The sequence below is a fragment of the Bombus pascuorum genome, chromosome 4 (genome assembly GCF_905332965.1).
Source record: "Bombus pascuorum chromosome 4, iyBomPasc1.1, whole genome shotgun sequence".
NCBI lineage: Eukaryota > Metazoa > Arthropoda > Insecta > Hymenoptera > Apidae > Bombus > Bombus pascuorum.
The window spans coordinates 6,770,709-6,796,509 of NC_083491.1; the positions used below are offsets into that span (position 1 = coordinate 6,770,709).

A 25,801-nucleotide genomic window follows, 5' to 3' on the forward strand; every position below is an offset into this window, starting at 1 on the left:
AATAATAGAGAAGTTTGGTAGAGAACTTGTCAAAACTATAAACAGTTATATGTCAATAACAATAACGATGTTCACGATGATTGCGTTTGTCAGATGGAAGGAGTGAAATTATTGAAACAACCAGGAGGCTTGTACGTTGTTTCCATGTCATCCACACTCGTCACTCACTATTATTTATGCAATAGATTTTATCCACGTTTCAACAATGTATAATATTATCTAATAATAAGTACTCATTATTCTACGGTCGTTTTCTACAGGCCATACACAATCAGATCGAGACCCTGGTATAATAATCTCAGTTCTCTGAAGTATATTCTAAAGTTTTTTGGTCAGAATTCTTACGTTGTACGTGTTAATTGTTACATTGAGACCCTTTGTACACTTAACGGATGTGATGGTAGGAGTTAAAAAGTCTCTTTCAGGAAGTGATCAGTGTTAATCTTCTCTCATTTTTTTCTTCTTTTTTGTAAACGCGTTTAGAACTCGCTTTGAAGAGATCTTGTAGGCAGGTTTAGTTCTAGGCTAATTATTCCCAAAGTATCGAACGCCTCGAAAGAATTTAGAACGCTGATGTTTCAACAAATTTTCGGTTGATTTTTGTAAATTAAACTGGATCTTTTCGATGCCTTATTTGGTTTCCTTTTGTGCAAAATTTGAATGTTGTTACTTTTACAGTGATTTTCGTTTTGAAAGGTTTTCATAGATTTATTTTTCTTGCTTTATTTCTCGTGAAACTATGCTATACAAAATTAATATCGCGCGTTCTATGCTTCCGTGCAAGTCTGTATAATTTTGCAGACATCCTGACACGTCAAATAATTGTTAACGAATCGTGTAATTTTGCAAACATTCTTACGAACGTTCGAAATGCGTTCTATCACCGAGAACGAGATCAGAGGATAGAAAAGTCTGTTTCATTATCTTAGAAATAGTAAAATTGATGTTCAATGTTATCGGAAATCTGTATCATAGGAGTTTCGCCCAATACTTTGTAAATGATCGCTTAGAATGAAAAATAAAACGACCTTCGGAGGCAAGAAGTGTCAGTTCGTTACGATCGATGTTTCATCGTAACTTGGCGTTAGTTTAGGCCAGACACTTCTATTTCAGAACACATTAATTGAAGTATTCCTAATGAAATATTTCACAAGCAGGCCTTCATTAATTTCTCTCGACGCATCATTGTTACTATCCATTTTCCGCATAAATAATTACCAGAAAGGGAAAGAGACAAAACATCAACATGCACAAACATCTAACGAATATAATTTATAATAAACCAAATATCGTTAAACCAATAGCAACGTGTTATTCTAAAAAGCAATTGCGCGATACTGTTAGGTCAAATTCGAAATAAATCGAAAAGTTTAGAGTTCGATAAGAATTGTTTCATTAAAATTATCGGCAGCGTTGTATGAGAAAAAAAAAGGAGAAGAAAACGTTATTAACATAGTTAACAAGAAATAATTGTTACGCTTTTATGACAAATAGAGAAGGACTCGTGAAAACCGTAGCAATTGCATTCTAAAATATCACATTGTCCGAATTGCAATTCCTCGCCATTTTCTATTACAGGAACCGCTATTTCCAGGCGCAATCTGCAGCCGGTGCTTCGTAATGAGATCGAATTAAACCGTTCTTGGGGAAATTAATGAATGCCCTCGCAGATGTTCGCGGTAAAACACGACGATTTAGTAGACTTTCAAGCTACGTATTATATGTACGCATACACCCGTGTATCACCTAATATCTCGTTAGTAATGCAATATCGTGCCGCACCAACGGGTGCTATACTTTTTACTTTGCATCCGCGTTATGTGCTTTCGCCTGTTTATTTACACGTTTTACACGCGCAATAGCACGCCTGCACGATTTTGTTCCAACCGTCCACCTACGGTCTTTTAAATCGCAACTTTTTTTAATACGAGTTCGCCATCTACGTTTTTCTCTTATATGATAGTATACTCGCGCGTTTGTATTTTGTTTAACGCGAAAATCTATGGCGTATCTGCATTCTGTTCAATTCAACAGCCTCCCGCTTATCTGTAACTTCGCGCGATTTAAAAGTTACTCGTATGTATCTTAATTCTTGCTCTTGTAAAATTCTGCCTAAAATTCTGTACTTCCTGCGATCTGGAAATCTTCCATATGCTCGTACATCTTCGACTACGAAGTTATAGAAACAAACGTGTAACTATATTCGTTTAAGTCGATAAAGTAGGAAGTTACACGTTTTTGTATCCTTTTTATTTTGCAGCTTTCTTCCGTATCTGTGGCTATCTTCTTAACTCGCAACACAGTTACTCGTATACGTATACAGATACTCTTTGTGTTGCTCGTATATTTCGATAGCTTTAGCTGAAATCAGCGACGTATCTTACAAGCGGGTTTCATTCTTTCGAATTTCGTTGGACGTACGTATATTTAGAGCGCGAAGAAGATCAAGGAATTGGCATTTATTATGAATATTTAATATCACTATCGTTAATCTTTTACGATATTATCGGATAGAATTAACGGCAGGAACCTTTTCAGTTTACAAATTGTGCAGGCATGCTCGTGCACTTTCCAAAATGATTATTACTTTCCATTAATTCTTTAATGCTCGTGTCTACTAACCGAATTTCATCCGTTCCTCGATTCTATACCCAAGAGATTCGAAATCGACGATGTTTACAGAACATCCACAATTACTGTTATAGCACCTAATAACAATTCATCACCTAATCGAAATCGTTCTATATGTACAGGATACGACATAGCTTTCAGCGCGAGCTCAGCTACAGTGGTTCTACCAATACTACAGCAATTTTAGTATTTCAAGGTCTGATTCATCAATTACTATCGAATAATTTATTTAACGCTGGAAATTTCGACAAAAGGATGTCGTAGAACCATATACAACGCTATGACTCCTTGATTCGCGCGGTATAAAATTTTCTCAATAAATTACGTCGATAATAAGAAAATGATTTTCTCGAAAGTTCTACTTTCGATGTTATTTTCGTGTCTCGTGTTCTTGAAACAATCGAACTCGTAGAAAAGTCTATGCTATATATCCTGTACATCGCAACGAACGATATTCACAAAGACACTATTGTACGCTAATGCAAACGCTTGCACTAGCTTATTCGTTACATTCTAACCTAACACGTTAATTTTCAAGTTCGTAAGTATGAGAAGTTTCAAGAACGTTGTCTCGGAGGAACGGATGACAGTAGATTGTGCGTCCAGTTTTCTTCGTTACCTTTCTTAGCGGAAAATTCGGTAATTATCACGAAGGTAATTATCTCGAAGCTAAAGGCGAACATAATTAAATTTCTGAAGGTTTCCTCTACAGAAATATAAGCGTTTTGAACGAGTGGTAAATACAGATACCGACATATACCGACGCGGCTGCTACCTTAGAATCGAAATTATCGTTCGTTGATGTCGTTTCTACGTGTTCCCAAAATTCTCGTTTCAATCATTTCGTCGATCGAACTTCGTTGAAAAATACCTTCGGTCTTCTATCTTCTTCATCTTTCTTTTTTTTCTTTTTTTTTAACTATCGATAAACATTTAGACGTCGGTGCAGGAAGTATCGATTTGTCTGTGCTTTTGAAACCCGAACACCGATGATCGATCGTCGTTTTAATCCTCTTACATCGGAAGATACTCGATTTCACGCAGGATTAATCGAACGTTCGTAATTTATTATTGCTTCGTATAAAATCAGCGATTTTGAAATCAGCTTCAGCGCCACAGTTTATAGCCGTTGTATTACTTTTTTTTTTTTATTAATTATCATCGTTTAACAACCATAGAGGAATATTCACGATATTTACGGAAATTAATATTTTCACGAATACGATTAAAGGAATGAAATGCGTATAAAAATATATTTCATCTGTTGAATGCTATCTATGATGAATACTTGAGACGTTTTTCTACATTTCTACACGTTCTCTGCACTGCGTGTATTCTTTGATTTTTTACTAAACGCGTAAAAATTCGCAGTCTAAGAATGAAATTACTGGGTTGCTCGTAAATTCGTTACGTTTATGGCAGTAGGTGCATTACATTTCGTAATCTACGTATCTAATAAGATCGGAAGAGTGTTACACATTTATCAAAATGAAGACTTTCCGGTGAAAACGACGAGTCTCTTCGAAAGAAATATTTCAAAGAAATAATCCTCTGCAATATCCGCGCAACGTTAAGATATTTCTTTCGAAGTTACACGGTTCGCATCGGAGAGCTACTTTGGTAAATGTTGCTTCTAGTCGGATCAATTAAACGCATTAGTCTATCAAGGACCAAGCAGCGAAATAATGCGTAAACGTTGCGAAAGGTGCATTTACTGTGCGATAGAATGCTAATTTCGTGCTAATGTAGATACGATCTTCGAGTTCTCTTTAAACTTCGCTACGAATTTCCCGAGCAGCCTAATAAAATTATACATTCCAGCAATTTATTTCGAACTTTTGCTTTAATCTCGGATCGATCATCGTTGTTTCATACGCGTGAAAAAGAAGAATCTCGTATCAGCAGGTAGAGTTTAATTTAAAGGAAGGAACGGTCGGTCGTCGTGTTTCTCGAAGCTTTAAAAAATCTCACGAAGGAATTTCACGATGCATTCAACGATTTAGCTGAAATTCTGCAGACAGATGGTACGTGGTATGCATAATGCATGTTCCGAGCGTAGGAAATGTTGTAGGAAGTTTGCTGTCGCAATTAGAATTCCAATCTGATATTCTAATAATCTAATAGTTTCACTCAGTTATCTCGAGTTAATAGAAACTTTCTTTTTATCTGTATTCCCGTGCAAAGTCAATTTCGAAGTCAATCGTTCGAAAATATTTCAATTTAGATTCAAGTTAATTTATTGTTTCTTTAAATTTAAGAAACGCGAAGGAAGATTTACGTAAAATCGATGCTTACGGAAACGAATCTCGAACGAAGTTGCATTCTAAATTATCGACTTTTTTATTTCTCACCATGAAGATTTTTATCCTTGTGCGACGGTACTGTTAATTACAAAACACATCGTATATCGTGCGAAAGAACAGTAAAGTAAAAGAAGAGAAGAAACTCAACCGCTATTTATACGTCTAAGCGACCGAAATTGAGAGTGAAGTCTATTTCATCTTCTTAAATGCTTCTTATAGTTTTGCCTGATATTAAAACTCTGGTAAACTACAGTTGATAAAGTGAATTTCTTATACCATTAAGCTTCTTCCACAAAGTCGAGTAACTTTCACGCGAACAACTCTTTCCAATTTGTAATAATCAAAGAGCTAAGAAACTAGGAATACTTGGTCATCGAACATCGAACAAGATAAAAGCGAGGGAATATTTTCATCGATCAACTGCACGTGATATTTAAATCAAATACATCGCATACGCTGTACCAGTTACGCGTGAAATATCAGCCAAATCGATGGTCCAAATCCTCCCTTTGACCACGAATCGACATTCGCGCGTTCGCAAATGAGCATTTTCCAGGTCCGAAATTTCCAGGGCCAACAGAGCTGGAAGGTAGCGGTATAAAAGCCCCGGAAACCAACGTTGCTGCAGCGACTGTCGCCGTTTGGCAAAGCTTTCTCAGTCGTAAATTCCACTGTCGCGTTCCTTGCCAAAAAAGGGGTTCGTCTAAAAATTGACGCGTGTACGGTCAACGGTGGATGAAAATTTGCGAATTTATTACGAATTGGTTAGTTCCGTGAGACTTTTTAACCTTGAACCGGAAGTTGTTGCTATCCATCCGAGCGAATGGCGACAGACGAGATTTTTTTTTTTTTGAAAAATTTAGTCGTTTCGTGAAAGCACGAGAATGGATGGAACGTGGAAATGGAGAGACCTCCGCCTTTCTGCGGTTTGGATAGAATCGGCGAGTTTTCTCGAAGACGAAACGACGTCCAGAAATGACTTGAGAAGATGAGAACATTCGTTTAAAAATATCTTGCGACTGTTTCAGAATCGCTTCGACGATATTAAATTAAGAAGATGCTGGGTCCTCTTACGTAATAATCGAGAAGCTCTTTTGTTTAAAAAAAAGAATTTATACATAAATACACTGTATGTATGTTCCTAGCCAAATAGTTGTTCATATATTTTGAAATTGTTATATTTTTGGATATTTCGTGACATTTTTATATATCTTGTAGATATAAAAAGAATAATATTCCTGAAGAGTTATTGAAATTATCTATTCGAACGTAGTAGATATTGCAAAACGAGAATGGAAGTTTCTTTACAATTTACTCCATTGAATTTCATTATTCTTCGATTTCTTCTATTTTCCTACCTGGATTATTCCCAGTTACAAATTGTAGATTATAAGTTGCTTTTTCTCAATTTTACGATATTAATATCGAGCTAGACAGGATAATCGACTGACTTGTAATTTTGCAAAATACGAACAAATTTCGGATATTGCAATTTACTCGGATCACGCGAGAGGACCGTGGTGAAAATCACGAAACGTCTAAAATCAGCTTCTACTATTTTTAGCTGAAAGATATTTATATTATTCCTCGGAAATACGACATGGAATTGATGGGATTTTTCTAAATTTTCTTCTTTTACGATTATGTTGACTCAAATATGTAGGATGTCTGATGTTCGTCCTGTACAATCACGAAACTCGATTACTTCAGCTTCACGATTCAGTGCGCTTATTTTTTCTGAAAATCGTCTTTTATCTGTGCGCGTAGATGGCGAATGAATGACACGTTCTATCGAGAGAAATGCCGTTTCACTTGTCCAGCAATTTTAATGCAATTCGCGCGTTTCAATCGCATCGTTCTAAGCGCGATTTAACACATTTTCCTATTAGATCGGCACTTTGATTAACTTTCTCGATTATCCGATTGACTTTACCACTTCAATGGCATGGAAATGTTTTATTGCTTGGAATGCAATCAGCTCGAATGCACGATCAATCGACTCATACGTGCAATTAAAAGAATAGGGTAAGAAAGAGAAATAACGTTCGTTAGATAGAATCTCTTGGGAAATGTCGGATTTGGACAGCAATTTTAAAAAATTTCCTTTGAAATTGGATAACAACTTTATGCAATGAAATTATTTAACCTACTTTTAAGATATTTTGCAGACATTCAGCAAGGAAATAGCAAAGATATCGAGCCATGAATTTGATCGACAATATTTCTTAAAGGTTTAAACAATGTCGAAAGAACGTTTCAAATATTTTCTATTTTCTATAAATACGCTAACACTTACGAACAGAAGCGTATGCCAAGTCATTGATCTAATTAAACTTGAAATAGTGGCAGATATATAATTAAATATACTTTTTTTTTTTTTTAGTCCCAGTCTCTAAATGAGACAGTAGTCCTTAAAAATTGAAATAATTCCTTGATAACTCCTTAGATATTCCTCATTTTCCATAAGTACCCTAATCTCTATGAAGAACAGCGTACGCCAATCGTACGTGTGTTACGTTTGATGAAAGAGCAACTGGCTCGAGAAATTAATATACACGAGACACATCTCTATACGGTAAATTCGATTATAAGGTATCAGATATATTGTACAAATTTGATCAATTCTATATAATAAAATAGAATAATCAGAAAATTAACAAGAGAATTTACAGAATAAGTTTGATTAAGAGATATCGAATTTATCGTACGAGTTGCCACTGTATTTAACAAAATAACGCTGCAAATATTCCTCGTGTTTCATAAATATCCTAGTAACTCACGAACAACGTGAATGTCAATTATTCCCAAATCACATAGCAACCGATTTCGTAGCAGTCTCATTACGATCCAGTTTCAAAACCTGTTCTCGTAAACAAAGTCGAATTAATTTCAACCTCCGTCCTGTCGAATCAATTACCCAAAAAGCCTTGAATCTCCAATAAAGCATAGAAATCTGTGCCTAAAATTTGCCTGTAACAACGCCATCAACGGAAGGAATTCGGTTAATTATCCAGTCGATCAAACGGAATTACCCGAGCTTTCCTCCGATTTCTTCTTCTTTCGAGCGATTACTCCACACGCTCCATAAATCATGGTCGAGTTTCAACTCGATAAATTCGAGGATTCGGTAGAAGCAATCTGATGTTTATTCCGCGATGAACGAGCGCACAGACAGACCGAACGAAAAGTCGCAGCAGAAAGACACGATAACTTACATATCTTGGATTTTATACGCAGCGCAATATCGAAATTCGAAGTACGCCGTTTGATTAATCTTTCACGAGCACAACGTTATATTCTTACTTGGTTTCCAGTTCCGATATCAAATCTACGATAAGCTTCTAATTTTCTTGGAAAATTCGATGAACCCGCGGTTCGGTAGAACTTTGAGCGATCATGGAGATGTATTTTCTCTTTTTCTTTTCTCTCGGAGAATACCATATCCGTAAGTATGAAATATTGCTTAGTTACAATTGAAAGTAAATTACTGGTAGAACAACGTGGACTTATCGTCTACGTATTTTCGAAAATACTTCTTTCTAGCCATCGAGTAGCATGAAGATTCACAGGCGCACAATGATCGACTTGTCGTATTCTTTTCTTGTGTCTGTCAAGTGGGATGAGACTAGTCGAAGGATACAGTAGGAGAAGTAAAAAAAGAAACGAAGGGGACGAATAGGGAGGGAAAAGATGAAAAAAGTCGAAGGAGAAGAGAGTCGTCGTTCGATTTCCCGTTCATGGTGAAACGTCAGCTTGCTCGAGCCGAAAGCAAGGTATTAGTCACCAGATCTCGGCGTTATACGGTGATATAGTACGCCCTCGGTTTACCTCTCGACGTGGTCGGGCTGAAAAAGACGCCAGGTGTCGATGGTGAGAAGGACCAAGAAGCCCACGAGGGCGGTGGCAGCGTCCGTCAGGAAGCGTAGTAGCCCTCGTGTCGTTTCCGGCATTTCTCACGAGCGATGTAGCACAGAGCAATGGTGATCAGTACGGCGATCGTGATCCCCATCCCGATGCTGATCCACATGATCTCCTCGTTAATACCACTGTAGCCTTTCCCTGAAAGCATGCTGGATTTATCTTGTAATCGACACCTTGCACTAGGGTTTCGTTACTGTGGGATGACGTTCACGCTTTTAAAGCTCTTGATTCATTTATGAGTCACGTATGAGTCTCTGAGAAGCTAAACCGATGGATTCCACAATTTCAGCGTGTAGATGTGTATGTACAGAATTTGTGTTTAATTTTTTCAAAATTCCTCAAATTACTCATTTTCACGAGTTCGTTTATTGCAAGAAAATGATATAGAGATGATATAGCAATAAATTCTTAAACCGTGGCCTGTGCATTTCCGAAAGACCATAAAACCCTCGCACACGCAGGTTATTTACTTATTTATTTATTTATTCATTTCGAGTAGCGACGTTTGGTTTAGCTATAGTCAATACAAGCGCACATATTTTAACTACATTTTGATAATTATTTAATAAAAATATTACGACACTAAGGAACATATTTCGACGTATAATAAAAGTATGACATTAATCGCGAGTCAATCGATCAAAAGTCAAATGATGCGGAAGTTGATGTGAATGTAAAGCGTTTTTGGAATGTTTTCTAAACGTGGGCAACGATTTGCAGAAAAAGTGTAGCTGATGGACGAGTGGGTTGGCCTGCTCAAATATACGATTGATATAACTATTAGGGGCGCAGTTGGTCTTGGGCATGTTTATTACATTGGGATGTATGGAACAAAGGAAATCCGATTATTATATTATTATTCTATATAGAATATTTATATATAAAATATTTAACATTCGTACTTGATTATTTATAACGAATCTTTTCTCTCGAAAGAGGTTGTCGATGAGCAGTCGATGAATGTTTTAGATATACACACTTGGCATATAAGGATTTAACTTTTGAACCGAGTCATGGGGGTGTTCGTGGCAACGATACGTTTATTTGATGAAGGTTCGCGATAAACGAAAAATTAAGAACCGCTGTGTTAAGGTAAATTTAAAAAGTAATGTGCAAATTCTGAGGCTGATTTAAGAAATAATGTGGCGTCTTAAAAAGATTTATATCTAGAAGCGAAATCGAACAATTTTATGGTGGTTGATTATTTAATGCTCGGACATTGGATGATTGTTCTATATATTCATGAGGAATTTAAAGGGTGTAAAAGTGTATAAAATCTTTATGGAAGATTTCACGAATGTATAAAATATTTGTAGAATATTTAACGGGCCAGAAATCTACAGAATTTGTAGAAATATATAAATACTTATGGTAGAACATTCTGCGTAACATATAGTAGATGGAACGTATTATATTCGTAAAAATATGAACTTATATAAATATCTGTAATCTATTGTTCCTGCGTTCCGCTATTAAACGACTCAATTCCCCATATGTGGGTCAGTATAGTCCTCATTCCAATGGTCATTGGCCCATTAAAACCAAAAGTCTTGTATTAGGTTGTCGCAAAAGTTTCTTTCGTTTCATAAATGAAATAATAGATGTGCAATATTTTTTATTTTATATTATTTTATGGATTTATGTATGATCCATATTGTAGTGACTGAATAAAATGGATCAAACATAATTCGATAAAATAATATAAAACAAAAAATGTTGTGCATCTACTACTTCCTTATAAAAGTAAAGGAACTTTTGGGATAACCTAATATTACTTTGACCTAAAAGGAAGACTGCTTGCAAATTTTTCTCAGATCAATCAAATTATAAAGAGAGTAATTCAATTGAACGCTATAATTGATTGAATGAAATGTGCATAAAAATCAAGAAGAAATACATTAATGTTATAATAATACTTTGACGCCGTTATAAGATTATATTCAAGGAATTAAAGCCGTAATTATACTGTCAAAGAGACATTCTGTCGCATACTAATTGCATAATTACTTTTTGTCTGTATGCATGAGTTGATACAGTGTACGGGTTATTGAGTGCTATGGCGAAGCTTGTTAGAATGTACAGAGCCGCATCGATGATATCTAAATCAAAGTTACGAAGGCTGTAACCAGTGTACTCTGCATCTAACTTAGTATTACCAAGTTCTATGCACAAACGCGTTTGCAAATCCTTTTTGATACTTGTTACTTGCTACTAGACCGTCTATGGTGACCATCAGGGTTGTGGTTAAAGTTTCGATTGATGTACTGGCCATTCGGGTTGAAGTTGTTGAAATTGTACTTTCCGTCATATTGACTGTACAATATGGAAATTGTGGTCTTAGTGTACTGAACATTCGATTTCGAACTGTTGCAAAGTTGCTTGAGTTATCTTTGTTGCAGTGCAAAGATATTGTTATCGTATTCTGTATCGAACGTGTATTAGACGTTCATATTGATAGATTTATTCGTTTCTCGAGATGTACGTATGCGTATTTCGTGAATTTCATTCGAGTTTGTTATTGAATTATTGTACTTCAAAGATTTACGAAATTTACAAATTACAAAAATTTACAAATTTTGTAAATGGTGCATAAAATAAGTAGATAATAGTTTACAAATAAGACTTCACAAAGAAGGATAATAGTTATTTAATTAAAAAAATGTTGTTATTTAATTTAAATCAAAAAGCTATATCATTTTTATAAAAATCGAGTTTTACAGATAATAAATAATGACTTTTCATTCGTCTTTCTTTTTATTCCTGTCTGTCTTCCGGCTTTGCGCTGACTTCCGGTTACACATACAAGATGAGCAATAAGTAATAATTATCTTATTTAAGAAAATTTGATCTCAACTATTAAGATGACATTTCCTTCAGGCATATCACCTTTAAGCTCCCACAGCCTGAAATTTTTAACGATCCCAACTTCGACACAGCGTTACAGCAGGAATTTTAATTAATAATTAAACGACTTCTACCTTTTACAGAATGCACGCGAAAGATAATAAAAGCAGAACGCTATAAGCGAGAGTTATCCAAATTATTTACACCCTACGAAAAACTACTTACGTGTGTGCATATGTGTATAAAATTTCTACTTCATTATCTACTTATTTTAACTTCGACATGTTTATACAATAAAGATCATCTATCGGAATGTAACACTTGAATTTTAATCATGTTGCAACTAAACATTATTCTTTTACCGATACAAAGACTTATTTCATTTTCGATTTGCACGTAAATCGCTGAATTTCTTTCCATTTTTAATCTGCATGTTATCAAAGTTGGGTCATCTGAAATATCGCGTCTTCGAAGTTTGAACTTAAAGTTAATCCACATTTGGATGGAAATTAAACCACGAATTGCGCAAACGCGACATCATTGGCAAAACGTCAAGCAATTTGTAATACATTTTGTAGCACATCTCGTTACATTTAGAAAAATTTTCCATCATAAGTGTTCAAATAATTCGGCGAGTCACTGTATATCACGTTCCGAATAAACCAAATGGTTAAAGCTTCATTCCAAAAACGACACGACACGACACGTGCACCGACTCGATATTTTTACGAGATCACATACAACATACAATGTAGGTGTAGAAAACAAGCTACGTACTTATTGGAAACTCCATTTCAGAACTATATTAAAAATATACGTCCTATATTCTCGACGAAACCAATTAAAACGTACAAAACGGAACGATCGTGCGTTATGGGCTATGTATCGTTGAAATACATTTCGAATTGCCGTGTAATTTATTGTTCATCGAAGTCGATATATACTTCGAGGCGAGCAAAGAGTTTTTCACGTCTCGTTTCGTTATTATCTGTGTATCGTATCATCCGACTGTGGCGCGTACGTAAATACCGAACGATCGTCATTTATCGTTTATTAACGAATGTTAATAAATAACGTGAAAGCGTGTACGCCGGAAACGCAGATACATATCACGCGAGAGTAACACGTAACGATCCAATACCCCTGTTTACATTACCATTATAATGGGAGCTGTAAATCCCAACTTTGCCAGCGACTCGTCCTCCCACAGGCATTTTTCCGTTGTTTCACTTGTCGACCAGAAACCTGCAAAAGAAAACGTCAACTCATGTTTTCTAGTTCTTCCGTGCTTTTAGAATTTTCTGACAAAAAATGTACTACAACAGCGCGATAAATCGGTTCCTGTGCCAGCTGTTGCGGTTTCTAGGGGAAAAGACAAATGTCCCCAAACGTGATATACATAATTTTATAGCTGCAGCCATTGGTAGCTCTGGCTTCTTATTTATTTCGCTTTTCCGTGGAAAAAGAGCGAAACGGAAATGTCGGATAGAGATTTTTAGTGGGGAATTTTTCAAGAAAATTGTATTCCCAAGCTTTTGCGTATGCGTCCATTGAAACTTAACGATGGCATCGCTTCTTATCTACTGCGTTGCTTATGGGCGTTTTATTTACTTTATAACATGTTTATATAATAAAATCTTTTGGTATGTTTTTAAACAAGTTCGAAGAAGTTTGATTTTAAAAAATTGCGTTTGGAGCTTCTTTGGGAACGTGTTTATTGAAATTTAATGATAATTATTCTCTCTTCCAATTTGGTGGGATGTTCATCGGTATTTCGTACTTCTATCCCGTGTACTAGACCGATTATTAACAGAACAGGAACAAACCACATTTTTTTGAAAATCATGTCTGAATTGGTAAAATTTTATTCCACGTTCTTCGCCTATTTTCACACGAAGAATAACCTCCTTTCGATTGTCTCGTGTTAACGCGTGCGTAATCGGTAACTAGGGAAATTCGCATTTCGTTGCTCGGCGTTGATTAGTGGCACGACTCAGCAAATTTCCAATTTTCTTTCATCGAATAGAGGATCTGCACCATTTTTCTACTTTTATCATATAAAAAAATATCAAGGTATATCTATAATTCCACCAGTTTTGCGTGAGAAAGCAAAATTATTATTTATGTTACTATCAAACTGGCCTTAGTTTTAGAAAAAGAAAAAAATGTCAGTTTAAAATGTCTCTCCCTTAAAATTTACACTTGTTAAGTTGCGCCACTATCAATGTCAAGCAGTGACCTATCAAAGTTTCCAGTGTCAGTTTTCTTGAAAACTAAGCAAGGAATCACTTGGTGCTCGTTCGTACGTTGTTCGGCCATTCCCTGTATAAAGATCTACTTCAAGGACAATTGTTTCACTTTTACCATCAATTTCCTCCAACTTTCGTATCTCCTTTTTTTCACGATCACCGTCTATCGTCGAAGCTTCTTCACTTAATGGATTGGCAATCTTAAGTAATGGGCAGCTACAACACGTCGATCGATCGGAGTCAAAACAACGGGCTGCGCTATCGTTCGTTGCAAACGAGTGAAACAAAAGTCGATAATGGTAAGAAACGACACGTTGCGAGGCTTTTTTTTCCGCATCAAATTCCGTTTTCACTTATATTAATGGACTCTTTTGATGTTACCGACGAAACTGACGGCCTGCGACGAATACATTTAAAGTGGAAGCAACGAGAACGAATACATACATCCGATCGGTCTGACTTCTTGATTAAATGAATTGTTCGATCAAGTTTTCTCGCGTCGCGTTGAAATTCGTTTAATCATGCGGGGATTGTTTATTCGCTCGAATTATTAATTGTTAAATTAAGTGAAAACAAATAATCGGAACATCGAATGGGCGAACATCTGTGAACGAGTTAATGCGATACGATTTTGAAATCGTTGTTTATTTTATTATGTCGTTATCGTAGCGTATGCAGTGCCTCACTGTTACACAATTGAAGTATTTGTTAAATGATTTAGTAGTGAGTTTGTAGTAAATGGAAGCGATTAAATAATATAGAAGTTGGAGAAACACGTGTCGAACGAAAATTCTGGAAAATTCAGGAACACTGACGTTTATTAAAAATTTTATTCAGTAATATTTTCATCGATAATATTTTCCTTAAAAAAATATTTAGCAATTGTAAACGTTTGTTTGTCGTTCCTACGCGAGTTTCATGTTCATAAATATTCATTTCTCATGTTTATAAATATTTATAAAAATTGGCATTGATTTTCTACAAATAATGGAATATCAGTTATTTATAATTCCATATGTAGTTGTATTAATTAGTTCTACGAGTGGTATAACATAATAAATGTAGTTCTATCAATACAGTTGTATAATTCTATTCTATAATTAGCTCTATTCAGCATCACCCTATTTCATAATTATAAACACAGATAGCCATATGATTATTCAGCATACCAAGTGAACAATTTGTGATTAAGTACTTAAAACATTGTTAGTTTAATTTGTTATATAATACATCTTTTATATTAAAACTTTAAAATTAAGAAACGTGGTGGATAATATTAAATTTACATTTTCGCGTGTGTGTATGTGTGTGACCTAAATATTGGAAGTTTGAAGTTTCGGTAGCGAAAGTTCTCAATGATCTTCATTTTGAACCATCTTTAATCAGGCAAACCATTTCATCATCCAAACGTTAAACCATTATCGTTGTATAGTTTATAAATCGCATTACAAAGTCTTGCAATGTATAACATTAAACGGATCAATGTAAACAAGTTTACCGCCTCCCTCTATCTACTTGAAAATAGTGAACTAGCTATTTACACGGTTTTTTCATTGCAAATAAAGTCGTCTCCTTTAACACGGCGCAAATTAGTCGATTTAAATTCTTCCGTAACCGCAAAAACAACGGGTCAATACATTTTCGCGTACATACATACAAACAAAGAGCGACTACTGTACACGTATACAGTGTGTCCCAGAGTTTAATAACCAAATTTTATTAATACATTTTATAATACAGATGAGATTCTGTTGCACGATATAGATAGCTATAATCAAGCAAAAAATGTTATACAAACCGCGATTTAATGCTTTATTAGAAAGTCATATTAAAATCTTCTCTTTTCATGTTTCTTTTCAATATTTTAGATCTTTCTTTTTTGCGTTCTGGCATTATTTACACAATAGACGAGACGCGAAGATTATTTTTAGCATACTTAATGCGAAAAAAATTCGTTGGCTCAACATTGAAAAAAATTAACCAAGTTAGACCATGTTTGACCAATTTTTAAACTCGAAAACGTGGCGTCGAAAATTCGGAAAAATATTTATTCTACATCTTGGACTCACCGTTCATGAGAGATAAAAGGGCCACTTTAATTTCTTTCTCTGTACACGTAATTCGTCCGTTGATTTTGTCTCAACGTCAGTCTTTCTTCTATTTTGCAAAATTTACGCGAATTTATTCGAGACAGTTAGCTGTTTAATGCGAGCTATATTTGACAAATATTCAGATTCTATTCGCTCTATGATCGAAGAATCAACTGAAAAATATTTATTCTGCATCTCCTATTTATTTTTTCACGTAGAATTGTCGTTTTGCCGACTGTACCGTGATTACCGGGGCAGTTTGTATATTTTCACAAAAGATAAGAGCGCCACTTCCCTCTGTGCATCTAATTCCCCCGTTGATTCTGTTCCAACGGTAGTCTTTCTGCTTTGCAAAATTCGCTCGAATTTATTCGAAACAACAACGGTGTTTAATTCCAATTATTTAACAGATTTATTCTACGAATTTTCAAAGCCGATTCTCTCGAAAATCATAGAAACACACGAAGAAAAAAAAAAAGAAAAAAGAAAAATGTATTCCATGTTCCTCACGTAGAATTACCATCTTGCTGATTATACCGTGATTATTAGGACACCCTGTACACTTCCACGTAGAGGTACAAGAGACAAGAGAGTCACTTTAACTCTTTTCTCTACGTCTAATCTCTCCGTTGAATCGATTCCAACGACAGTCTTTCCGCTTTGCAAAATTCACGCCATTCTATTCGAGAGACTGAGCTGTTTAATTTGAAGTTTAACTCGCGGCGTTAGCGCGAGCCAATTTTCTGGACAAAGCTGGAGATAGTGGCCGGGCCGTGTGTATGCTTGGCACGAATCGATTTAACGAAACGCTCCCTTTCATAAGGTGCCTTTCCTCCCTCCGAAGGCGTGTTATCGACGAGAGCAGAGAAACAGTTGCTCTCACCGTCGATTGTACGAACATACACGGTGATCCTAGTTCCACGCGAATTACTTGGAAATTGTTGACCGTACCAGCCGGTTGGTCGAAGAAAAATTGCGATCTAAAGAGAAGGAAGGCCGGATCGGTGGAACAGGCAGAAATTAAACTTGTGAATTTGTAATTGAGAATCGTAATATTGGGGGATTAGGCGAAATTAATTGAGGATTTACGGGACACTGTATGAAAAATCGAATAGGAAAAGATCAAGCGCTTTGTATAAATGAGAATTGTGGTATGACAGGACAAAAGATGTGGGATTAGTTGAAGATTCATGGAACATTGTACCCAAAGGGTAGAATAGGGGAAAATTTGTAGACTTCTCTACGCTTGTACTTTTCGTCTCCCCCAGGATATTAAAAAGATTCTGGAAATTTTTGATTACGAAAGTTATCGTGAATTTATCGTCTACTTAAAAAGTTCTTGCATTTTGGTATCGACGTTGTTCTGCTTTTCAATTACGTTGTATTAAGTTCTCCTTCTTGGTGATGGCGTTAAATCAGGGAACAATGTACAAAAGTCAACTTGGATCATATATTTCTATCCTCTGATCTTCGTATCGTATTCAGTATGTTTTTTATAGTCTATTAATATAAGGTTATCCAATAAATTTCTGTAGAATAGTAAAATATGAAAATTAAGATATAAAAGTACAGAAATGTGAAAATTCATCTTCAATCGGATAATCTCCAACGGTACAAATTCACTTTGAAGAAACGAATTATTTCAATAAAAATTCAGTGAATTTTCAAAACGTTGGCTTTGAAGTTTCCAATATTCTCTTTCGCATTACGGTGAATGTACATTCATTTATGACGTATATGACACGTATGAGGTGCTTCTATTATTTCATCCAATCTCTCTATGTATACTCTAGCTCATAACTTTGAAAACTTAATGGCTTGCACGGCTTACAAGGCTTCTTCTTGGAAGGCCCCCAATTAGATCTATGCGAGAGTTTCCCTCTTTGTTCCATTTATAGCGAGAACGGGTGATTTGTAAGTTCTATGAGAGGAAAGTTCAGCCAAATCGAACACAGAGTTTGCGAAAGAGTCGAAGATTAATTACATAATGGCGAATGGAAACTTAGAAGAAAATTGGGAGACTTCAGATGCATAAAACACGTGCAGGATCTGTACGACCTGACTTCTTCTACTCTTTTTCCAATGGCTTTTGTAATGACATATAGGCTGCTTTTTCCTTTTCTGTTCCTTTCGTTAAGTTGCTAATAACACGAACGTTCAACTACAGACCACTCGACTGTATTTTCAAGCGAGAATTTTTATTACCACGATCTATCGACGAATCTTCAACTGTAGAAGACCTGAACAATTAAACACTGACAAATAACATTAACGTTATAACGATTTGTCGATATTTTTTAAGGTAAACACCGACGCGAATTAAATGTTCTTTTTAAATTGCCCAGCAAATAAAATTATTCTACGAATTGGAAATTTTCCCTCTAAATCTCAAGAGATACGTTTTGAATCTTGTTTATCCAAAACAAAAAATGTTAATCTTCGCTTCACGTGTAAAACTCGGTCGATTTTCTGCGTTCTAGTTCTCTTCTTATTTTCGGATTGCCATGAGAGCCAAAAATAGCTTGAATACTATTTCCAATAAATACACTAGCTGCATGTGCAACCATGCGCTTTAAATCACAATTTGTAGCACAACATGTCAAAGTAGCATAATGCGCATTTGTCAAAGCAATCGGAAAAGTAACGAACACTCGACCAGACATCTAGAACATTCCATGATTAATTATATTCATTTTTCACACGCAGCAGATTTCTATCAATAAACAACCCGAGCAAAACTCCCCACTACCGAGTCAGGAAACTCCCAACAGCGATAACCAAGTACCCAAAGTTCAGCCACGTTCGTAAATATTGGGAATACCTGGTGATCTCGTACGAAACGTGATAATTAACGCGAACTATCGGAGATGATGACTATTAATCGAAATTCCGTGTTCATACAACAAGTCAAGATGTACTGCACGTAAAAGCACACTTGTAAAAGCTATTGCAAGAATTACGGATAAAGATGGTTTTATTTTGAAAATTATTCGTAGCCACCTTATCGGCGACTTTGAAAAACTTGCCGAATCCTTATAGACGAGAATATACGTTGGAAAGGAAACAACGAAGCTTTCGATTTTATCTTCCTATCTACCTATCTCAGCTATCTTATAGCTTAATCGTAAAATAACAATACCTTCCATATGGTGGTCAGCTATTCGTTGGAACAACACGTGTACGTTTTTCTTGATAAATAAAAAAATGTCAGCTTCGTTATTTCAACGATTATGACACTCGTAAAAAAGAATGGGAAACCTTGTAGCGTTAAAAAGCACATCCTTCATTTCTAACAATCCGAAGAACAAAAGACCCATGACCCATCGTTTGGACCCTCTAATCCTTCAATTTCTTAAATTCCCAAATCTCTGGTTTCCGCAACAATACATCCAATCAGATAGCGTGCTCCGCTACGACTTCAGCGATCCGAAGACCAAAAGAAAATCCCCCCTAACCATTTCCTCTTTCTTCACTCAGCTCCACGACCCACGTTCTTTCGTAAAGCCTAGAGCGAGCAAGTTGGCGCTTTCACGGTGGCCAAGAATCCAATCAGTGCCTTAATCGAGTTCGATTCCGCTTCTCGTTCGTCGCCCAGTTTTCGAGGAATCAGCGAGCCTCGGTCATCGCTGAGAAAAGAATACCACGCAGGCAGAAGCTTTCTCGATACTGTACGTTCTGCGACTGGTACACCGACGCAACAAGTTACCCGCGTCCCTCGCTTTCTGTCCTCTTCACCCTGTGGAAGACCGCGCGGCGTGTGACGCGCGTGTACGATAGCCGCGTTTTCAACGCACCTTTAGCCGCACTTTTGTTTGGTCGCAATTACGCGAGAAACTGGCGGTTGTCGCGGCGTTTTGCGAGTCGGACGTCTTCCTGGGTGGCGGCACGAGGCCTATTGTCATCGACAGGCGTCGATATCGTCGCCTGTTAGCGCGGCGCTCGTCATCTGTTTCGGGAGCAATGGAAATCGATAATGAGAAGCCGTTTCGAATCGAACCGGGGGAAATAAGGCGTTGTCGCTGCCTCGTGAGTATAATTATATACGCGTTCGAATAGAGTCGGCCGGAATTGGGGCGACGTTGGTACGGCGGATGCTGCATCGAGTCCTCAGAAAGGGAAATTGATTACGTGGATACAGAACCGACGAGAGTTTCGAAGCTCTCGTCAACACTTGGGGGGTCTATTTTCTTGACGAAATAGCTTTCGATGGTGGTGCTTGGCTCTTTTTAAGACCTTCGTCAGATGATTGATGGGTTAGGAGAGGAAAATCCTTGGAAAGAGGATTTGAGATCGCGTGGATCGAAATCCTATGGGATAAGTGTTTCGAGGAGTTTAGGGAAGTTTGCAGGTTTAGTTTTAAGTCCAGATTTTCTTCATAATGGCACTTGGTTCTTGGATGGTAAGTAGTTCGTAGATCTAAATACTGCGAGTGATAGGTTGAAAGCTCTTTAGCAAAGGAATTTGATTACGTGGATACAGATCCCATAAGAATTTCGAAGCTTTTGCCGATACATGGCAGGTCTATTTTTCGAACTAAATAGCTTTCGACTGGTGCTGCTTGGATTTTGTTTTGAACCTGACTCAGATGATTTGCGAGTTAAGAGTGGAAATTCCTTGGAAAGAGGATTTGGGATAGCGTAGATCGAAATCCTATAGGATAAGTGTTTTGAGGAGTTTAGGAAAGTTTGCAGGTTTAGTTTTAAGTGCAGATTCTCTTGATGATGGTAATCGATATTCTTAGACCTAAAAATAGTGCGACTGAGAACTCTTCAGAAGGGAATTTGATTACGTGGATACAGATACAGAAAAAGAAAATTTGGAAGAGTTTGGCATGAGTTGAGAGGTCTAGTTTTGTCTTCTTGCCTTTTTTTAAACCTCGGTTAGATGATTGATGGACAATCTTTGGAAACGAGGTTTCAGATTTCGTGGATCGAGATCCTATGGGGTTCTAGGAAAACTTTGGAGATTTTCTTTTACGTCGAGATATTTTTTATGGTCGTTAGCCTTTTTTAACCTGAACGGGGTGACCGATAAGTTGGAAAACCTTCGTAGAGGAGGTTCGATTGCGTTGTCGGGAATCCTTAGTATAGCGTCTTTCCTAAGAAAAGAGTTTGCTTTTTAGGTCGAAGTAGTTTCTTTGAAATTGCTCTTTTTTAGAATTGATAGATTGGGTGAGTGGTAGATTAAGGTATATGATTTGATGGTTTAGGTAAAGTTCGAGATGATATTTTTGTTCCTGATTGATAATGTTTTTTGGATTTTGGAAGGGCTGAGTGTACAGACTAGGGACGAGCAATATCTAGAAAAATGGGTCAAACTTGGATCAGGTTCCTCAGATGGTATTTTAAGGATTTGAGAAAAGTTTCAAGATTTATTTTTGGATTTAGCTCTTTTGGATTTTCGTTTGTGGAAATAATAGGTCAGAGGCAGAGAATGTTCAGAAGTGGAGTTGGATCGCGTGAATCTGCATCCTTGGGGATTGCCCAATAGGCCAGTTTTTAGGGCATAGAATTTTATTTTTGGATCGAGGTAGCCTTTCTGCTGGTAATAATTCGCCTTTTTTTAGGTCTGCTTGGTATACAGACAGATTGATGGTGTAAGAGATGATTGATGATCTATGTTTGAGGCCATATAATGGAGTTATGATGTAAAAAATCTACATTTTCTGTATAACACATATCATCGGTCTGACTCAAAAAAAAAAAAAAAAAAATAATAATAATAATAATAAAAATGAATATATTTACTAACAATTAATTGTATGACTCGCTTTGTACGTAACTTTTAGTTCCTTAATTCTTACCTCTAGTGTATACATGTTACACCAGGCATTCTTTCATATTCGCAACTTCACACAGCACATTATTTTTCCATACTACATATAAGCTCATATACCTCATTATCCCATACATCATGTAACATTTTTTACTTTTTTGACATGCATGAACTGCACCTGCAGTACGTAAAAAATTTAACTTAAACAAAACACAAAGATGTAGTGCGTGATAAAATGTAATAAAACCTTAGATCGTTAATACTCTGTTAAAAAAAAAAAAAAAAAAGAAATGAAATTTAAACTTTTAATTGGTGAAACAATAAAAGTTTGAAATTATTTGAAATATCGATCCAACTACTACGTTCCATAAAACCCAGAATAACTCTAATATCAGATAACGATTTTCAGGCATCATTTAAACCCGCGAAAGCGTAAACTTTCCAAGTAAAATTGGAGACCGTAGAATAATTTTTTAGAGATAGATTTGAAATGTTTGGGAAAATTTTCGGGCTCCTTGTAAAGCATCTGAAAGGAAGATATTTAATTTTCAACGTTGCGTTACGCTAATTTTAAAAAGCTCGAGTATTTTCCAAGTGAAATTTCCACCGTTGGTGTTGCTGTAACTTTGCAGTTTCCCTACTTTGAAACTAGAAACCATCCGAGCTTCGTGAACTTTAACAGAACTTTCGATATTTCGAGCATTTTGAATGTAATTTATAGGTTTCCTTGGCGTTTCAAAAATTTTTTCCTCTGCAGAGTGAATCCATCAGAAAATTTTTCCGGAGAAATTGTAAATTAAATACTCGGACTTGATTAAACTACTTTCAAATCCATTATTATTTGTAACACACCTTGATACAGAATATCTTCATAAATATTTCAAAGTATAAAGCTGCATTTAAACCATGAATATGTAAACTACAATTTACGATAAATAAATCAAAGCATAAATAATAATAAACTGTAGTAATTAAAACCAAATGAAAATAACATTTTTCTCTCACAGTGGAGTCATTCAATCTTTAGAATAAATTAAACACGTCACACGTTTAACTAACTTGATATTATAAAAATGATTTTACAAAGAACAGTAAACGATAAACCTATGGACATGGTAATTGAACGAGCTCTTAATCCTTTAATTACAGGGACGTTTTCACAAATTATTCCCTTGAAACGCGAAAAAATGAAAAACTGAACAGAATATCATTATCGATGAAGCACGTGTCAACAGGCGAACCTAATCTAAAATAAAATTAAGTAAACGTTTACGCGCAAACGCAAATATTTATTTGGTAGAAAAAAAGCATAGGATAAACACGAAGTTACAATTATATCGTATAGTAAAATAACGACGGAACGTATTTGTCGATAACTTCCTGAAGCTTGATTAAAAGCTTAATATCGCTTTTTGACGATACAACATGATTTACTACTATCATTCAACGTCAGTCCAGTCGACATCCAAAGGATTAAATCGAGTATGTCAAACGGAATAACGAAATTTCGTGCAAGCTTCCTTTAAAGCATTAATTCTCTGCTGGAAAATAACGCACGTACGTGGAAAGTTCCAGAGACTTATAGCCTGTGTTGCATTATAATGCCAACCTGTGTCTGACAATAGACGATCCATTTCCTCTTTACCCTCGCATTTCACCAGTTTCTCAGTGAGACCGAGGTATAGTTTGTGTTGTATTGCTTCCAGGACGTGTCTGACAATACACGTTCCGTTTCTCCTTGTTCTTTTGCGTCACGTTATACATTTCTGTATCTTTGAATCTTTTCACCTTCGAACCATGGACGGTTGTAGTAATGTGCTACATGTTATTCCGTGTACATTGGATTTATTCTCGATTCTTGATCTCAGAAGAGAGACTGAAATAAATGGATAATCCTTTTACGTGTATGCCATGCGTTTCATTATTCTCTATATTTAGTTTTATCAGTTTCATAATGTCGATTCCTGGAAAGGAATAAAAATACATTTTCACGGTTAAGATAATATTTTATGTTTTCGAACATTTTGCAAACACGGACATTCTTTTAGATATTCTCGTAATTCTTTATATTTAATTTTTACATTTGATTTTAAACAAAGAGTAAATGGACATTTTTCTTGGATTTCAAGTTTCTGATGGTTAGGCGGTTAACTGCGTTCGACGTGTATACGCGTCAAGGCAAAACTTTATTTCGTTGTGTTTAACGTGAAATAAAAAATTTATACTTTTATTATAAGAACTCAAAATTTTAGTAAAAAGTAATACAAATGACATTTAGTGGTATGTTTCTTTTATACCTCCAGTAAACCTATTATGTATTTTTTTTGTTTTTTTGTTTTCCCGATGCATCCCCATTTGTGTACTTCACTTTATTATTTTTTGGCAATTTTCGAGGCTTTAATAACAATATCTTCTTCAACAACGAATTGTTAATTGTTTTATCAAACAAAAATGTGATCCTCCTTCGTTTTGCTTTAATTTTTTTTTGTAAAATTTACAATAAGAGCCTTTACGGGATTTTCGAAACTAAACTCTGCAGTTAACAGATTAAAATAATACTTTATCTTATCCCGTGTATTTATCTTGCAAGCCAACGGATTGTTTCATATTCAAATTTTCGTACCATTTGGTCTATTTATTTTCTATAGGTAAATATTTTATCGAAGGGATATTTTCATTTCTAAAGTGGTTTAATAAAATGGAATTAATAATATGTTACGTGTTATCGTTTGAGTCTTTCAGTAAATTCCAGTGAAAAAAATGAAATCTTTCCACGTTGAAAATTACATTTTGCATCATTTTGTGTATTCATTTCTCATATTTAACGCTAAGAGGGGTTAAATGGAAATTGAAACAAGCGGAAATCTTCAGTCGTCATTTAATTCCACACAAAAGCAGGGATGAAAATCTTCGGATATTAAACGTATGTATCATTTATTCCTTTATTTAATTTAATTTTGAGAAAGAAAATTGAGAATGTTTTCATTTTAAAACGCAACAGTAGATGCGATAATTTTGCTGATATTTATATACAATATAATATACGTTTTCAATATTTTTAATTTGAAATATCTCACGATAAAGCAAAATACCTGAATAATGCTAAAAAGTCACTCTCCACGAGCTTATTAACGACAGCGTTAAAAATTCGCAAACTCGTAGCATTTTGTATCCCGTGAGAAAGATTTTAAGAGTTAAGAATCTTCTGCTTGTGTTTTAAATAAGTAGAGCATCGTAAGAATTTCTCGCGAAACGGAATCACTTACCGAAACATCTTGCGTACGAAATAAAATGGCAAATAAATTCCTGCGAGGCTGAATCGCGTATTTCTACATAAATTCACGGTCGTATCGCTATGTTGTTTACCTATACTACTTAATAATAGCGCCGATAAAACCATTTTCACGATCATCGTATTTTACGAAATCGGGTGTTAAGCTCGAACGAAAACTACAAATTCGTTCCGAATGAATAACCGAGAATTATCTTGGTCGGTTGTTATATTAATTTAAATTAGCGAATAGCAAAGAAGATGAAAATTTATTCTTGTCTCTGTCATAGACGGTTTGTGTGTCTCATATTGAAACTACAATGTTTCAACAGAAATACGAGTACTCGTACACTTTTAGACAGATTTCATGAATATATTACTCGTATTATACGAAATGTTACGAAAGGATTTTCTCACAAACCACTTTCAAGATCGTTCAATATCTGAAGAAGAAGGAGAAGATGAAATGTTATCACGAGTTAGGTGAATTCGACTGCTGTCTTATTCACATGCTCGCATTCATTTTTAACAACATTATCTTTCGACAAATTGATGATGTTTCGTTGTTTCCTGGGTGATACCCTTAAAGATCCTGCATGAATTTTTCAGTATCCCGCGATGCCAAAAATGCCCATTTTTAACACTCTCCGTCCGCTAACATTCGATGTAATCGACTCACGTGATTCTACATGTTGGTAAAGTTCACAACGAAACTAA

At 35.7% G+C, this 25,801-nt stretch overlaps 1 protein-coding gene across 1 annotated transcript in view; it reads right to left on the reverse strand.

Moving 5' to 3' along the window:
* Positions 1-7,514: 7,514 nt before the first annotated feature.
* LOC132905794 (uncharacterized) overlaps positions 7,515-25,801 on the reverse strand; it is a 38,996-nt gene continuing 20,709 nt past the window's right edge. Inside the window, exons 2-3 of the mRNA XM_060957431.1 lie at positions 12,856-12,944; positions 7,515-8,993 (exon numbers count right to left, since the gene is read on the reverse strand). Coding sequence (XP_060813414.1) covers positions 8,848-8,993; positions 12,856-12,913 — 204 coding nt within the window. The 5' untranslated portion in view covers positions 12,914-12,944 and the 3' untranslated portion in view covers positions 7,515-8,847. The remainder of the gene's footprint in view (positions 8,994-12,855; positions 12,945-25,801) is intronic.